A 16,111-nucleotide genomic window follows, 5' to 3' on the forward strand; every position below is an offset into this window, starting at 1 on the left:
CCGTGAGCCATGGCCGCTGAGCCTGCGCTTCCGGAGCCTGTGCTCCGCAACGGGAGAGGCCACAGCAGTGAGAGGCCCGCGTACCACAAAAAAAAAAAAAAAAAAAAAAAAAAATACCGTATCTTTGGTACATCATAAAAGTGTTAAATGTAAATTGATGACTAATAACGACCTGCTGTATAAAAAAATAAATAAAATAAAATTCAAAAAAAAGTGTTAAATGTTCACATTTTTATTGACTCCCCTACCGGCACCCCCAACTTTCACAGACAGGAGTAAATGACTCAGTTCTTCCATGTCTGAAGACTGGGATGTCAAAGAGCTACTGCTAAACCTCAGAGAGCTTACATTCCACATTTTTGTCTTTAGCCTTGGTATTCATACTTGATAAAGAACAGGTTGAAAACAGAACATCTGTGGAAAGTTCCAGGAATGGGCCTGTTCAGAAAAACTCATCTGCGCCTATAATGACCAGAAGTTTCAAGTAAACTCTATTTTGCTGTTTCCATCTGAAGTAGGTCATTAAGAACAGGGTCTGTGCTCAAGGAGCTGCCTCCGTACCTTCTCGTGAGGGCGAGCGGTTGGTCAGATTTCACGGCACTGGTGCAGCAGACTGCTCACCTCCAGCACACGAATTAATACCAATTCAGTCAGGCCGAGAGCACTCTGAGCCGGGCTTCACTGCCCTAGTTTGATTTAGGGATCCTTTCCTCCGCTGTGCTGCTTCATAGTTACTTCTTGGAATGGCTGTGGTCCCAGCCACTTCTCTCAAGTATCTGAGCAGATCAGTAAGTAGAGTTAAAGAAGAGGTATTTTAAAAAATTTTTTTTTATCTTTGTAGAAGGTCCCGTCCAGGTATTGCCAGTTAATAGTTCCCGTGGAAAGTAGCTGCTGGGAGAGGTTGGGGGGTGCTCGTTCTGCTGGTCCCTAGGCTACGGTTACTCTGTCGTTTCCGCGACTAGATGTTTTGGGGTGGTGAGACTCTAATTAGAGAAATTTGGAAATTGTAGATTTACATTTAGGATTGTGGGGTCATATATATGCAGGAGAAACCTTAGCTTTGTCCCTTAGATTCAGAGTGTAGGTTACCTCTGCTGACTTTTCCCTAAATTGGATTAAGGTTTTTGGGAAAGATCATGGTCCCCTTCCATCCCAGTGAATTAAGAATAAAAATAAAAGTGAACTATAAGTGTAAGGAAGCCCAAGAAAGCTCTGCCTTCTTGCATGACAGTAAAGTCTTGCTTTTTTAAACACACATCAGTTACCAATTTAAAAAAACCCAAAGCTGTAACAGCCCTTTGGGTGCTCTTGCTTTGCTGTTGTCCTTAAACACGCTGGTATTCTTAACTTCCTAGTCTCCTTTCCCAGATGTTTACTGAGTGTGTGGTGTGTGTTGGGCATTGTGTGGGGTCTAGGGATTTAGAAGGTGAATAAGACCCACTTCCTGCGCTTAGAGCTTACAGTCTAGAAGCATTTGAAGTTCATATCTTCTCCACACTCAGATCACATAGAAGATCCCCCATGATATCCTGGTCCTCCTGAAACTGACCTCAGGATTGCTTTGGAGCTGGGCAACCAAAGGGAAGGGAGGGCACTTGTGCTTTTGTTAGTTGTCAGGAGCATAGAGAAGAGATGACAGTGATGGCGAGGGTGATGGTAGGGGTGATGGCAGCTCTCTGTGGAGCCCCTAACACCTACCAGATCTTAACTAGACCTTAAAACCTTATCTTCTTTAATCCTCTCAACAATCTTAGGGGGTAGATAATATTATCCATAGCCTACTTATGAGGAAAATGAACTTGGAAAGAACTTGCCCAGGCTTCCGTAGCTGGTCAATGTCAGGGTGGGATTTTTTTTTTTTGGCCTTAGTTTATCATTGTTTTTGGCCAGGTAAGATTTTTTTTTTTTTTTTTTTTTTTTTTTTTTTTTGCGGTACGCGGGCCTCTCACTGTTGTGGCCTCTCCCGTTGCGGAGCACAGGCTCCGGACACGCAGGCTCAGCGGCCATGGCTCACGGGCCCAGCCGCTCCGCGGCATGTGGGATCTTCCCGGACCGGGGCACGAACCCGTATCCCCTGCATTGGCAGGCAGACTCTCAACCACTGTGCCACCAGGGAAGCCCTGGCCAGGTAAGATTTGAATTAGCATTAAGTGCAGATGTTTTCTCTGGAAAAAAGACATTTAGATAATGTGTTATATGAGCTGACTGTGTACACAAAACCAAACGATTTATACTGTGGTTACTTAAAATCATTATACACAATATAATAAAGAAAAATTTAAGAATAAAGTTCATCCATTCATTCTTTTCTTTTCTTTTTTTTTTGGGCCATGCTCTGCTGCTTGTGGGATCTTAGTTCCCTGACTAGGGATTGAACCCGCACCCTTGGCAGTGAAAGTGTGGCGACCTAACCATTGGACCGCCACGGAATTCCCCATTCATTATTTTCATTTGTTCAGATTTCCTTCGAATTTTTGTCTATGAACATTACTACAAAGTTGTCTTTTCAGTGAAGGTGAATTTTGTATTTTTAGCATTAACATGGCATAAACATTTCCATGTTTCTACATAGTCTAAAAAAATATCATTTAAGTAATATTCTAGTGGGTTCAACACCATTCCTTTTTTTTTTTTTTTTTTAAATATTTGGCTGTGCCGGGTCTTAGTTGCGGCATGCAGGGTTTTTAGTTGTGGCATTCAAGCTCTTGGTTGTGGCATGTGGGATCTAGTTCCCTGACCAGGGATCAAACCTGGGCCCCCTGCATTGGGAGTGTGGAGTCTTAGACACTGGACCACCAGGGAAGTCCCAACATCATTCTCATTGAACACTTAGGTTATAATTTTTTAAAATGACGGGTATTGGGGCATTCAGATTTTTATAACATAGAATGTCTGCCTTTGAGTCGTTTTCTTTAAATAAATGCCTTTAGTTACTTCTTAAACTCTTAGACTCTTCTTTAACATTGCTTTTTGTCAAAATAACCTCTTATGGCTATCTAACAATGTTTATTTTGGCATTTCTGATTCTTATTATTAGAGTCCTTTATCAAAATGTGTAGGCTGCATTTTAGCTGTATCTCATTTTCCACTTAAAACTGCTCTCCCTTTGAGAATTTAAGAGCGGAACTGTACATAAAAAGATTCCAGGTTGAGGCACACAACAAGGTAGTAACAGAATCTAGATCCTTTGGTTCTCAGCTGGCTGCTTCATCGCTTCATCTAGTAAAATAACTTTCTCCTGTTTATAGAGCCCATATTCGTGTGCCTGTTTGTGTGTGGGTTTGTGTGTGTGAGTAGAAGATGGCTCGAGAGCTGTTTGTCACCATAGTTCCAAATGTCTAAATATACAAACATGATCTGGGATTCTGGTATCCATGTGAATGCAAGGCTGAAATGTCCATGTAAATATTGTGACAGGACATTTCCTTGAACCTTTGCCTAACCTTTCCCAGAGATGAGCCAAGTAAAGAGGTGATGACTTGATAGATAACAGGCCAGACTTTCTTATTGAAAATTCTCCACCGCCTGAGGACAACAGGACCACTTATATTATGGGGTTTCCCCCTCTGGCTTACTAGGCAGTATTTCCACAACTCTTAGCAGGGAGGGAGAGGATGGGGGAGATAGAGACAGAGCGAGGGACATTGAGATTTTATTTTAAAATAATTGTTACCATTTATTAACAACCTGTTATGTGCCAGGTCTCTTGTTTACAATTTCTTATTTATTCTTCATATAAACTGTGTGAGATAAGTGTTACCTCCATTCTACAAATGAAGCCTGTGACTTGCCCAAAGAAACATTAAACTTTGGACCCGGAGTTGAACCTAGGTTTGTCTATTCTCAAACCCGTGTACTTTCTTCTGTTGTGTTGTAAGAAACATTCCAACCCATTCTTGTGAAATCAGGAGTCAGGTACCCGACACATCATAATGACCAGCCTATTCCTTTAAACATCTCTAAGAATTGAACATCTAGCACAAATGTCTATTGTAACTGTAAAGCTTTATGATATGACTTAGTCTTCTTTATACATCTGTCCCTTGAAGATAAGTGTGTATAACTTAGGAAGGATGGAAAGGCCTCCTCTTCCTGGCTTGGGGCAGATGGATGGCTGAATTGTAAATGCCGCGCCCTTGGTTTGTCAGCCCTGTGGATATCTGGCTTTCCCAGTGAGTGCTGCCTTGGTGTGGAATATTCTTTCTTCACTTCGTGTTCTTTGTTTTTGTTTTCTCCTCAGATCTAGATACTGATGACGATTTAAATAGCGACGATTTTGAATATGAAGATGAAGCCAAACTTGTTATATTCCCAGACCACTATGAAATAGCACTACCAAATATTGAGGAGTTACCAGCCCTGGTCAGTGAGTGTGCACGGCTGCTAGCTAGATGCGCGTGACTCTCTGTGTCAGGTGTGTGTGCGTGTGCAGTGTGTGTGTGCTGGGCGGTGGGGAGGGCGGGGTGAATGAGAGAGGAGGGGAGGAAGGAGTAGGAACAGAAGCAGATTGCTTCTCCTCGGTGAAGAGGGCCTCGCAGGTTCCCTTTCAGTGACACTGGGCCGTATACACTCCGCTGCCTGTTACTTCCAGTGCTGTTTGGGCTTCACTGCTCACTGGCCGGCCTGCTCCAGGTGGGCTGGCTACTTTCCACCTGTGAATCACAGTCTGGTGCTTAGATTTTCAAATTGTGCCCCCGAGATGTGCAGGGACTGCTGGAGAGGGGTTGCTTTCTGATCAGGGACGCCTAAAATTTTTATCTCTTCTGCATGTTGGCCTTCCATGTAAAATTTTGTTTGGGAAACATAAAAGAATTCCACCGAGAAACAACAGCAACATGATTATGAAAATAACCCAATATTTACAAATCACAGGTCTCCAGGAGCTCTGTGATAATGTGTTCCTTTGAGGATGAAGACTGCTTTCTAGGTTTTAGAATTTAGCTTTAGTGGTGAGTTCTTTTCCCTTTCCTTCCCTTCTTTTTTGTGGAGCAACTTCTATCTTCCTGAACAACTTAAAGCTGGTGGCGGTGGTGTAAGGAAGTCAGTCTCCATTTTACTTTGATTCTCGAATCCTGTGGGGACCCAGACCATTTTCCTGCTCTTCCCTCATTTCCTGTATTGTCTCCGCCGCTCCATCCTTTCCTATGTTCCGTTTCCTTTCCTTTCCTCTTTTCTACTCGGTTGCATCCTGACTTCACAGAGCCTGGCTGCAGATAGTAGAGTTAGACATTCCAGTTCATTTTTTCCCCTCCTCAAGCTTTGCTAGAACCAAAGCCAGCTCTTTAGGTCCCTGATTCTTTCAGATGCTGCGTGACTCTGTCTACAGTCCCCTGCTCATGTGCCCCTGCCAAGAGGGGACGTTTGTGCTTGGGATTCGCATGTCATTAGGGACCAGGTTGCCACCATTCAGCCTCTTTTGCCTCAGATTCTACTTTATACCTAAACATAAGACCATAGAAGTGAAAAATTTATGTATTAAGCTATCGTAGCTCTTTCCTCTAATTATTTGATATAGCATATCTTTTTTAGTACCAAATGCATACGTTTTAGCAATGTGTACAGAATTAAATTACCTCTGCTTTCTCCAATTCCCTGTGTCACTCAAGTGGCTGTGATCAAGGACAAAATATATGATGGACAAAATGGTCTTACCCCGTGCCATTACTTGATATTATATACTAAAGCTTATATCTGTATACAACGGACAGTTCTCACTGCCCTTGTTTAATATAACTCTTGAGTCTGCTGTCAAAAAAGAAGAAGCACATTGTGAATGAATGTCATGAGAAATGATTTTTCTCTCACTCCCTTATGAAGAAAAAGTCGTTACGTGAGAAAAGTTAATGAGAGCCTTTGAGTACTTTTCATTATTCTTATATTTAGAATATAATCCTAAGTGTGAACAGTTTTATAGAAAAGTGAAGTGTCACAGAAATCCATATCCAGCAATATATATATATTATAATTTTTAATACAGAGTCTTTTAGAATTAAGAAATACTTTAAGAATTAAAAAAAAGAGAGAACTGTTTGGAAGTTGAGGTGGGGAGATAGAAGGAAAAGCCTGATTTATCTGATGGTAACTGGTAAGATGTATCTATATAAAAGATGCTAGTTACTATAATTTCTTTTCATGCTTTTGCTACATTTTTGGTGTTTGATAATTCTTTTTCAGCTTTTAAATAACAAAAATTATTGAACTCACCCAACCAGGTGACTCTTCGTCATCTCTTGAGTTTCTCAGCACAAAAAAAAGAAATCAGTTTCAAATAGGTACTCTGTAGATTCTACCAGAAAGTTAAACTACCTCTTAGTGTTACAGGGGTCACAGAGACATAGTGTTTGGGACTCAGTAGGGATCTTACAGCCTGAAATCTAATGCTTCATTTTAGAGTCAGGAACTCAAGCCTTGGTGTGCTTGTAATTGGTTAGCAACTAGCTCCCTGGGGGCAAAGCCCTGCATTGTAATGTTTGCTGATTTCCATGGTGTAAATACTCCCATTTCAGGCTAACATGTCACCTAATGCAGTGGTGGGAAGAGATGTGTAGTAGGACATCCTCACACAGAGTTATCACCGTTTGCGTAACGTGGATGTAAGTGACCTCAAGAGCATATAGATTAGTTATTAAGATAGAGTAACACAACTAGGGAGTGAAGAGTTTTGAATATTTGTTACCTTTTAAAAATATACTTAATTGTGAGCTAATAGAATTTAATTTTTAATAATGGCTGTGTTTAACAACCCTCTTGCAGAATTTCTTAAAATTTAACAAGTCTGTAAGCCAGTTTGAGCCAATTCCACAACACCCCTGTACTTGAGATAATTCACAGTATAATTATAGGATAATGGATCCTGACCTTCATCTGTGATCCATAATAAGGGCCTCTAAGTGATTTTAGACGGTATTCTGAAAACACTAGGTCAGTGTTTTATAACGTCCTAGATGATTAAGGAAATTTTGTTGAGTGTCACCAGAAGGATATTCAAAGAAAAGAGAGAATATTATATTCTTATTATTATCACTGTGCATTGCAAACTAGAACACTTAAAAAAGACCTAATAGGGTGGAGAAGATTCAGAGGAGGAAAGGGAAGGGATCGAGGTAGTCAGTGAAACAACAAAGAGGTTGTAACAGACCAGACTGAAAAGATTAGGATGTGTAGCCAGAAGTGCTAAGGCAGCATGGCCCAAACCCATAAAATCAGGAAGGGGCTCATGGTGAACTCAGCCTTGTTTTCTAGGGGCATTACTGGAAGGGCATGGGAGATGAATTTTGATAATTGAAAGGAAAAGCTACTTATATAACGTTTCTTGTGGGAGATGAATGGGAATATTTTTAAAAAGGTTTAGAGAAGGGTAAGATAGGAGAAGGGGGAATTAAGAGGTACAAACTACTAGGTATAAAATAAATAAAATACAAGGATATAATATACAGCACAGAGAATATAACCAATATTTTATAATAACTCTAAATGGAGTATAAGCTATAAAAATATCAGATTACTATGTTGTATACCTGAAACTAATATAACATTGTAAATCAAGTAAAAAACTTCTATCAAATAAACACCTCCCCCCCAAAAAAAAGAGATTTAAATATATTTATGAATGCCTGATTGCCTGATCTGTAATGGAGTATAAGCTTTTTGAGGGCAGGGACCTTTTCCTTTTCCTGACTGTGTGTAGCCCAGTGTAGTCAATTGGTAGTGTTTAGTATAACCTTGGAGAGTTTTAAGCTGGAGGAGGATGGGATCTAATATTCACAGCAGATCACTGGCTACCAGGCAGAGAAGAGGAAGCAAGAGTGGGAGAAAGGAGATGGTAAGGAGGCTGCTGTGTGGCCATTCAGGTGAGCTGGGACGATGGCTGAACAAGGATGGGTATGGCCGAAATCAAGAAGAGGTAGACTGCAAATAGATTTTGGATGTAGGACTGATAGGAGTTGCTCAGGGCCTGGGTGGGGGTGGGAGTGGGATGGCAGCTGAGGGAACTTCCTCCATTGTCTCTATTTTTCTTTTTTCCTTGTAGCTTATTTTATTTTATTGGAGTATAGTTGCTTTACAATGTTCTGTTAGTTTCTGCTGTACAGCAAAGTGAATCAGTTATACGTGTATATATATCCACTCTTTTTTAGGTTTCCTTCCCGTTTAGGTCACCACAGAACATGTCTCTTAATCCATTCTGGGATCCGTTATCAGTGCTACCCAGAGGAAAATATTCTGTATGAAGTTCAGCTAACTGTACAGGATGCTAGTGATGTAGAATACAGATTTTTGTTAAAAATTGTTTTTCAGACAGTTCAATGGCTTTTATTATATTCAGAGTTGGGCATCCGTCACAACTATCTCATTTCCCTCTAGTCTCTGGCAATCACTAATGTACTTTGTGCCTCTGTGGATTTGCCTTTTCTGGGCATTCCATACAAAAGGAATCATACAATACATGGTTCTTTGTGGGTGGCTTTTTTTTTTTTTTTTTTTTTTTTTGCAGTACGTGGGCCTCTCACTGTTGTGGCCTCTCCCGTTGTGGAGCACAGGCTCTGGACGTGCAGGCTCAGCGGCCATGGCTCACGGGCCCAGCTGCTCTGCGGCATGTGGGATCTTCCCGGACCGGGGCACGAACCCGTGTCCGCTGCATCGGCAGGCGGACTCTCAACCACTGCGCCACCAGGGAAGCCCCGGTGGCTTTTTTTTTTTTACTTAGCATATATTTTCAAGATCCATCCATGTTGTAGGATGTATCACTACTTCATTCCTTTTTATTGCTGAATAACATTTCATTGTATCAAAATACAATACTTTATCCATTTATCATTAATGGGCATTTGGGTCATTTCTACTTTTGGCTGTTATAAATAATGCTTCTGTGAACATTTATGTATAAGTTTTTGCGTGGATACGTATTTCTATTTATCTCGGGTGTATACCTAGGATTGGGATTGCTGGGTCATATGGTAACTCTGTTTCACCATTTGAGGACCTGCCAAATTATTTTCCAAAGTGGCTGCACCATTTTACATTCTCATCAGAATATGTTTTTAAAGAGAGTTAGAAATAGCTTATAGCATTAAGCAAGTAGCGAATGTGGCGAGAGGCATATATCCAGAATCAGTGGGGTTTGGGAGAAAGCAGAGAGTCCGCCCTCTCCCGTAGTCAGCTGGTGCCAAGCCAGACATCACAGATTTGCTCATGATGTGGGCTGATCTGACACAGAAACATCCAGGCATGTCCCCATCCAGTGTCACATTTGCACTAGATTAAGAAATGGAGCCATGCCGCTTGCATTTCATTCAGGTGCCCTTGACCACGTATCATTGTGTGATGAGTGGAGGATATTGGTTGTCTGGGTGTATATTTGTTAAGAGTAAAACACACCACTTGGGTAAATCCTAGGCATACCTGTTGCTAATTTCACCCTTGTAAATTGTTCACCTTATACTTTTCACTCCACTTGCTAAGAGGTAGCAATTGTTAAATCTGACTCTTATGCTTGGGTTTACAAACTGGATTTGGTTCTTTGCTATCTTGTGTCATTATTACTATTGCAAACTCCAGGCCAGGATAAAACCTAGCTAGACCCAGGGAGAATGTGCTGGAGTCAGGAAACTAGCATCTTGCTCTCGTGGTAACTGAGCTATTTGAGTTTTCTTGAATTAAGCTGTATTTATTAATAAACTTTAAAATTCATTTTATAGAAGTTGCTATTCTCTCAAGCTGTTTTAATATATCACATCTGTATTTGTCTTACAGGTAACAATTGCTTGTGATGCAGTTCTCAGCTCAAAATCTCCATACAGAAAGCAGGACCCAGATACGTGGGAAAATGAATTACCAGTGTCCAAATATGCAAATAACCTCACCCAGTTAGACAACGGAGTCAGGATTCCTCCAAGGTGAGGGTCAGACAGCAAAATGGAACATTCCCCCCCAAAACGGGCCAAAGGAATATTTATATTTCTACCTCTTCACTGAAATAGCAATTATATATTTTCTTATCAGATGCCTTTTACTAAAAATAAGCTTGGAAAAAAAAATAAGCTTGGGACTTCCCTGGTGACACAGTGGTTAAGAATCCGCCTGCCAACGCAGGGGTCACAGGTTTGAGCCCTGGTCCGGGAAGATCCCACATGCCGCGGAGCAACTAAGCTCGTGCGCCACAGCTACTGAGCGTGTGCTCTAGAGCCCTCGAGCCACAACTACTGAAGCCCGCGTGCCTAGAGCCCGTGCTCCGCAACAAGAAAAGCCACCGCGATGAGAAGCCCACGCACCGCAACGAAGAGTAGCCCCTGCTTGCTGCAACTAGAGGAAGTCTGCACACAGCAATGAAGACCTAACACAGCCAAAAATAATTAATTAATTATTTATTTAAAAAATTAATTAGTTAAAAAAAGCTCAAAACTTCTCTCTAGAATTATCTCTACCTTTGTAGTAGACGCTGACCATGGCCAGCCCCTGCCCTGGAGCCCATCCCCACCCTAAGGTCTCCGGTTGTGAGCACCTGCAGCTCCTTGCTTGAGGGCTTTCTCTGCCTGCCCGAGCCAGGTAGGCCAGTGCACCGGACAGTCAGAAACGCTGCAGAGACGTGCTCCCTCCTGTGCTCCTGGAACAGCCCTCAGCCAGTGACTGTGGAGTGGAGGGATGAGCACCCTAGGTCCCTACGCTCAGGTGGGGTAACTGTCTCCTGGAGTTCCCCAGCTGGACTGAGCCCCAGTGGCCTATGGGGTCATCTGCTTGTTCACAGTCCCTGCACTGGCTTCCTGCCCTTTCAGTCTGTCTTCCCTCACTCCCCTAGGGTGCTTCCTGGGATCGCCTCCCAAATGAGCTGTTTGCATTCAAAACTTTGTCTCAGAGTCTGCTTCTGGGGCACCCAACTTACAAAGACGGACAATAGTCTTTGGTTGTCGCATTTTGGCTGGAATGCTCTTTAGGCTCCTTTTGCACCTCCTGTAATCAGATGCCAGTGTGTTTCCAGAGGCAGGTGCTGGAGGGAAAGAGCAGGTAGATTAGGAATGTGTCCCTTCTGGTTGAACCCTGACTGTACTGCATTCCTGTTCTGTGTGGTCTTAGGGAAGGTATGGTTCCTCGGGGCTTTTTCTCCCTTTGATAGTGGGGATGGTAATAATGCTGAAGAGTGTATATTAGAATTAAATGATAATACTTCTGTAAAGCTCCTGGCACATACCTGACATTCGACCTTCAGTTAAGTTGTTTTCCTTTCTACTTAATTTAGATTGTCAGTGTAGTAGAGTTTTGTTTAAACCAGTCTTACTGCTTGTGGCTAATGCTTTGGAACTTCAGATGTTTATACACATGGGATCTTTAATGTTTTAAGCTTACTCGGGCTCCACAGTCTCTCATGTAAGGAATTTTAAGGAAATGACCTTTCCTCCTACCCTCAGGTTCTGTGTCTTTTCTAAAGTAAAAGAAACATCTCGAAGGAGCTGGGAGGAGCTGGCCCCCACTGGGGAGGCAGGCAGGTTACTGAGTGGCCCTGCTGCTCTGGAATGGATCTCTGTTAGTCCGCTGACGGTCTCCTGTGACTGCCCCAACTGCACCCAGCTTGAGACACTCCATTTTCTTAGATGTTAATTTTCTAATCACGCCTTGTACTCTGGCTGTGCTAACTGCTGTCTGATGATTTCACAGTGGTTGGAAGTGTGCCAGGTGTGACCTGCGAGAAAACCTCTGGTTGAATCTGACCGACGGCTCTGTGCTGTGTGGGAAATGGTTCTTTGACAGCTCCGGGGGCAACGGGCATGCGCTGGAGCATTACAGAGACCTGGGCTACCCTCTAGCTGTGAAACTGGGAACCATCACTCCTGACGGGGCAGGTGAGTGTGCCTTTACCAACTTGGGAACTTACAGTGGCTCCCTCTTAGATTTAACCAGTGCCTTAATCTCTGGGGTTGGAGGGCATAAGCTCTGGACTCAGCCCAGGTTCGAATCCTCATTCTGCCTCTTGTTAGCTGTGAGGGGTGAGTTTTCAGATCCTTCTAAGCCTCAGGTTCCTCATCTTGAGGATAATCACAGTACCTCCCTCATAGGTTTGTTAAGATGCATAAGCATTTAGCCCAGTGCACACCGTAAGGTCATGATAAAAGTTTGCTGCTTTTGTTAGTATCTTTCTGAATATCTCTTGGCTAAGAGGACAGAAGCAGGAACCCGGACTTGTGAAGTGAATGTGCATAATCAAACCCACCATTAGAATAGTAGGGGGAAGGCCTAGAGTTCACTATGGGGATTAGTATCATTTTAGGTACAAATGGATTCATTATGGAGAAGATGGGTTTTAAAGATACTGTGTGTTCAGAACCCCTGACATCAGCAGGCAGTGACGGTGTCCAGTGCAGCAAAGGGTTAGAAGTGGTTCCTGCTTGTACTATCAGCTTCAGAACTGGTCTTCTTCGTGCTCTCACACTGTATGTTAGCTTTTGGCTATGTTTATACAGTTAATTCCTTCTATCATTTGGTGAGGGAAAAGAGAAGTTACATCAGGGTTAATAATGAGAAACTTAAATACTGAGCAGTGGCCATAAGAGCCCATCATCTCAGCATCACTGAAAACACTTAGGAAGCACAGACCTGCACTCACACCCAGGTCAGTTTCTCCATCTGTCCAGGTTTTAATCTTTATTTCTTCTTTACTTTAAGGTAAGATGATTTTTTTAGGAAAAATATAAAGACATTTGGCTTTTCTTCTCGGCTATCTTTCTCTGACTGAATCAGCCAGCCTCAAAGTTATTTAGTGAGGATGTTTTCACTGAATGTGGTACACTCTTTGTCAGCCACGCCCTCTCCATCTAACTGGTTTCATTTATCTGTTTTATAATTGAGGGCTGGCAGTTACGTCATGTCTAGATTCTTTTGATTCACCTTTTGGGTAAACTTCCAAAGTTTAGTGGACTTCTTTTAACTCATTAGAGAAAAGTAGCTGCAAGAGTCTCAGGTGCTGGTGCCAGACATTTTCCCCTCAAATAAATAAACTGCTACACAACCCAGGTTGAGCCCTAAGCCTTCCAGGATCTGAAGAGGAAATTCAGGACATGCAGTTGGATTCAGGGTTACAGCAAAGTGCTTACAGGTCTTTGCTCTGTTGAATAACTGCTGTATATGGTAACCATCATTGTTCTTGTAGGGCCTATAGAGAGAAAGAAGAGTTTGTAATGTAGGCATTCTATTGGGTACAATTGCAAGGGGAGGATAATTCAGATGTTTCTACTTTTAGTGCTATCTTATGCAGAGCCTTTTTTTTTTTTTTTTTTTTTTGTAGTGCGCGGGCTTCTCACTGTTGTGGCCTCTCCGGTTGCGGAGCACAGGCTCTGGATGCGCAGGCTCAGCGGCCATGGCTCACGGGCCCAGCCGCTCCGCGGCATGTGGGATCTTCCTGGACCGGGGCATGAATCCGTGTCCCCTGCATTGGCAGGCGGACTCTCAACCACTGCGCCACCAGGGAAGCCCCCTTTTTTTTTTTTTTTTTTTTTTTTTTTGCGGTACGCGGGCCTCTCACTGTTGTGGCCTCTCCCGTTGCGGAGCACAGGCTCCGGACGCGCAGGCTCAGCGGCCTAACCGCTCCGCGGCATGTGGGATCTTCCCGGACCGGGGCACGAACCCGTATCCCCTGCATTGGCAGGCAGACTCTCAACCACTGCGCCACCAGGGAAGCCCAAAGCCCCCTTTTTTAAAAATTGGAGTACAGTTGATTTACATACAGTGTTGTGTTAGTTTCAGGTATACAGCAAAATGATTCAGTTATACATATGTATATTCTTTTTCAGATCCTCTTCTATTATAGGTTATTACAAGATATTGAATATAGTTCCCTGTGCTATACAGTAGGTCCTTGTTGTTTATCGATTTTATATATAGTAGTGTGTATCTGTTAATCCCAAACTTCTAAATTATCCCCCTTCCTATTTTCCCTTTGGTAACCATAAGTTTGTTTTCTATGTCTATGAGTCTGTTTCTGTTTTGTAAATAAGTTCATTTGTACCATCTTTTTAGATTCCTCCTACAAGTGATGTCATATGATATTTGTCTTTCTCTGTCTGACTTACTTCACATAGTATGATAATCTCTAGGTCCATCCATGTTACTGCAAATGGCAATATTTTATTCTTTTTCATGGCTGAGTAATATTATGTAGTGTTTTGATAAGACCAGTTATTAGAAGTCCAGCTCTCAGAACATCCTGTTCAAGACAACAATTATTTGTATATGGGGATTTGATCTAAAATTTTCCTTGAGCTATGTCTTTTTCATCTTTAAGTTCCAAACAAAATCTTATGCATGTAGGCATGGATACTTTGATTAAATGAACCAGCTGGTCTATAAGTACTTAAATAATTATATTCTATTTAAATGTATGCTAGTAGTAAAGGCAAGGATTAATTCTATTCTCTATGCATATATTTTTAAAAAAAATATTTATTTATTTATTTTTGGCTGTGTCGGGTCTTACTTGTGGCATGCGGGATCTTTCATCGTGGTGCGTGGGCTTCTCTCTAGTTGTGGCGCACAGGCTCCAGTTCTGGTGCATGGGCTCAGTAGTTGTGGCTCGTGGGCTCAGTAGTTGTGGTGCACAAATTACTCTTCATGTAATTGAGAGTATTTGAATAAATACTCTTTTTTCAACCATAGAAAGCATAAAACATTGGCAAAAGCAATGTAGAATGTGCACCTGTGATGAGGGTTCTTAAACTCGCTTAGCTGAGGCAATGTTCACTTTTTTTTTAATGATTATTTTTTAAAAAATTATTGTTTTTTATTTTTTTGGCTGTGTTGGGTCTTTGTTGCTGTGCATGGGCTTTCTCTAGTTGTGGCGAGTGGGAGCTACTCTTCGTTGCGGTATGCGGCTTCTCATTGTGGTGGCTTCTTTTGTTGCGGAGCATGGGCTCTAGGCTTACGGGCTTCAGTAGTTGCAGTGCATGGGCTCAGTAGTTGTGGCTCATGGGATTAGTTGCTGCACGGCATGTGGGATCTTCCCGGACCAGGACTCGAACCTGTGTCCCCTGCATTGGCAGGTGGATTCTTAACCACTGCTCCACCAGGGAAGCCCATGTTCACTTTTTGACAATAGATCAGGATTTGATTCTGGCTTATCTTGTGCAGAGTTGGTTTTAATGCAAATAATTATTTTCAGTCTAATTATCATTACATATTAGTTTATGGGATGCATCAATTCTATTTTCATTTCTTTTAAATCTGTTTAATAGATTGCTAGTTGTAGCTTATTGTTTATTTAAAAAGCCAAATAAGTTAATGAAAACATGTGTAAAGTTTCTATAAATGTCTGATGATGGGCCTTGTGGATGTTGAGGCCCAGGAGGGTAGGGTGCCCTCTGTGTGGGGGTGGGGTGGCCCTCTCCTGATGACGGTACCACTGGTGAGGGTCCACCTTCCATACTTGCTAGGCTCACTGAGGCTAATTCAACTCACAAGAGACAAAGTGTTCAAGTCGGGGTGTTTAGTATTTAGTTTCTAGTGAGAACCACAACCACCTGTAAGTGGGATGTTTATGTCAACTCGACCAGTATGTTCCCTCCCTGTGGGAAGCTGAATTATATTTAGAATATTGCTTAGTGAACATGGAATCCAAACAGGTTGTGAACTCAGATGTTTAATGGTTGTGTGATCCAGTCGTCCTGGTTTCCTTCTCTCCAGTAAGGACATACCTGCTCAGTGAGAAACTCCTACTCATCTTGAGGTCTCAGCCTAGAATTAGTTCTTCCAGGAAGCCTTGATCCCTCCAGGCTAGGCCATTGTGGTGGCTGGGTAATAAAAGTGGGCCCCATATCGAATTCCACTCTGGGTTCCATGGGTACAGCAGCAAACAAAAAAAGAAACAGATCACCATACAAGCAAACAAAACGCTTTCCTCTGTGGGAGGAGACATTCGTTTGGCAGAGCAAGGTTGAGGTTCTTGGTGGGAAAGGAATGAAGAGGGTTGGAGGCAAGAGAAGGTGTGTTTTTCTTTCATCATAGAAATTAGTTTACCTGAGAAGAATCCTCAAAGCCTTGGTGACTACAGGAGAGTCTTCCTGTAATGCCCATGGCAGCAGTGAAATTGCCTATCCCACTGGCCCCTGCACCAGCTCAGCAGCATCTGAAGGTG

General features: G+C 42.4%; 1 protein-coding gene across 1 annotated transcript in view; it reads left to right on the forward strand.

The window, feature by feature from the left end:
* USP13 (ubiquitin specific peptidase 13) overlaps nt 1-16,111 on the forward strand; it is a 122,786-nt gene that overhangs the window by 35,364 nt on the left and 71,311 nt on the right. The window contains exons 4-6 of the mRNA XM_079921705.1: nt 4,241-4,362; nt 9,751-9,893; nt 11,647-11,831. Coding sequence (XP_079777831.1) covers nt 4,241-4,362; nt 9,751-9,893; nt 11,647-11,831 — 450 coding nt within the window. The remainder of the gene's footprint in view (nt 1-4,240; nt 4,363-9,750; nt 9,894-11,646; nt 11,832-16,111) is intronic.

This window comes from Stenella coeruleoalba, assembly GCF_951394435.1.
Source record: "Stenella coeruleoalba genome assembly, chromosome: 5".
NCBI lineage: Eukaryota > Metazoa > Chordata > Mammalia > Artiodactyla > Delphinidae > Stenella > Stenella coeruleoalba.